The sequence below is a fragment of the Triticum dicoccoides genome, chromosome 2A, assembly GCF_002162155.2.
Source record: "Triticum dicoccoides isolate Atlit2015 ecotype Zavitan chromosome 2A, WEW_v2.0, whole genome shotgun sequence".
In the NCBI taxonomy this organism is placed as follows: Eukaryota; Viridiplantae; Streptophyta; class Magnoliopsida; order Poales; family Poaceae; genus Triticum; species Triticum dicoccoides.
The window spans coordinates 2595516-2597001 of NC_041382.1; the positions used below are offsets into that span (position 1 = coordinate 2595516).

A 1486-nucleotide genomic window follows, 5' to 3' on the forward strand; every position below is an offset into this window, starting at 1 on the left:
TGTTGATTTTATGTTCTACAAATAATTTTTTACCTCCTAAAGTTAAAGTGTTTGCTTGGAAACAGGCTTCAGACTCACTTGGTGTTCAAGCGCATCAGCATAGGAGGACCCATTTTCAAAAAGAATATGCTGATTCAAAATATGCTACACGTATGAACAGGGTCAGTGGAGGGAGATTCAAAATATGCTGATGAGTATGGCTCTAAATGGTGACAAGGATAAACCTTGACCATTCATCTGCTACACGTATTTTTACTTTAGAGCCACAAAAATCGTCTGCTACGCGTATTTGATTTTGGAGCCAAAAAATCCATTCATTGAGGTGAAATTAACATACCAACATATTCTGGTGCTAAATAGCCCCAAGTTACTGCCACGTTTGTCTTCACCGAAGCATTCCTGTCTGGTGCCGGCCTAAGCAGCCCGAAGTCTGCCACCTTTGCGCGGAAGTCGTCCCCGAGCTGGATGTTCGCCGGCTTTAGGTCCCTGTGGATAAAGCAGTGCTGCGCCAGCGAGTGGAGGTACTCGATACCACGAGCGACATCCAGTGCAATGCTGAGCCGCTTCTTCCAGGAGAGGCAGGGTTGCAAGCCTAGCAGCTTCCAACGGAAGAGATGCTCGCTCATAGAACCATTGGGCATGTGCTCGTAGACGAGCAGCCTCTCGTTGTCTTCGACCGAGTACCCCAGTATAGACACGAGGTGGCGGTGCTGCACCTTCAGGATTGCGATTTCTGCTTGGAACTGATCAATGGGCTCGTTGCTGATCACCGTGGACAGCATCCTCTTCACAGCAATAATTGTTCCATCGTGCAGCAACCCCTTGTAAACGATGCCGAATCCGCCGCGGCGAAGCACATTTTCCTCAGAAAAATTATTTGTGGCAACACGGAGAACTTGCAGAGACAACATGAAACTCTGTCGGGTGGGGCTGTCCTGAGGGTGGACGGCTATGGCATTTGTTTGTGGTTGCGGCTTACTTGGCCCCTTTTTCTTGCATAGGCGGTGAGGGGGGCATGGAGGCGGCGCTAGGTTTTCATCCCGGGAGCGCCTCGGGGAGGGAGAAGGGAGGATCCGCCTTCTGCGCGATTGCAAGATCCACGATGAGACTTTTTGTTGTCGGAATTTTTTCTCACCGGATAATTTGGTACTGCCATGGCACTGATGATGTCGTCTGGTAATAATTGGGAGAGTGAGAGAGACCTGGTCTGAAAGGAGCCACCAGTTGGCATGAGAGGATATTGTGGATGGAGCCCAAGCGAGAGTCACCGGGAAGGCAGTACCTTGAAGCATCATCGAGCATGATCAGTTTGAGTTGAGCTAGTGTGATAGTCGTACAGCAATGTACTACGTGCTACACACAGACGACACAAGCTTTAATTTGTCATGGTCACCAGAGCAGCAGGACTGTGATTGTCCTACTGTTCAAATTAATGTGTTGCAGACCTTGCTTCATTTTACACCAGTTTGCTTGCAAGAATAGATCC

At 48.9% G+C, this 1486-nt stretch overlaps 1 protein-coding gene across 1 annotated transcript in view; it reads right to left on the bottom strand.

Annotated features, from left to right (window-relative positions):
- LOC119352589 (receptor-like kinase TMK4) overlaps positions 1-911 on the bottom strand; it is a 2696-nt gene extending 1785 nt beyond the window's left edge. Inside the window, exon 1 of the mRNA XM_037619161.1 lies at positions 338-911. Within this exon, the coding sequence (XP_037475058.1) occupies positions 338-911 (574 nt within the window). The remainder of the gene's footprint in view (positions 1-337) is intronic.
- Positions 912-1486: the final 575 nt, after the last annotated feature.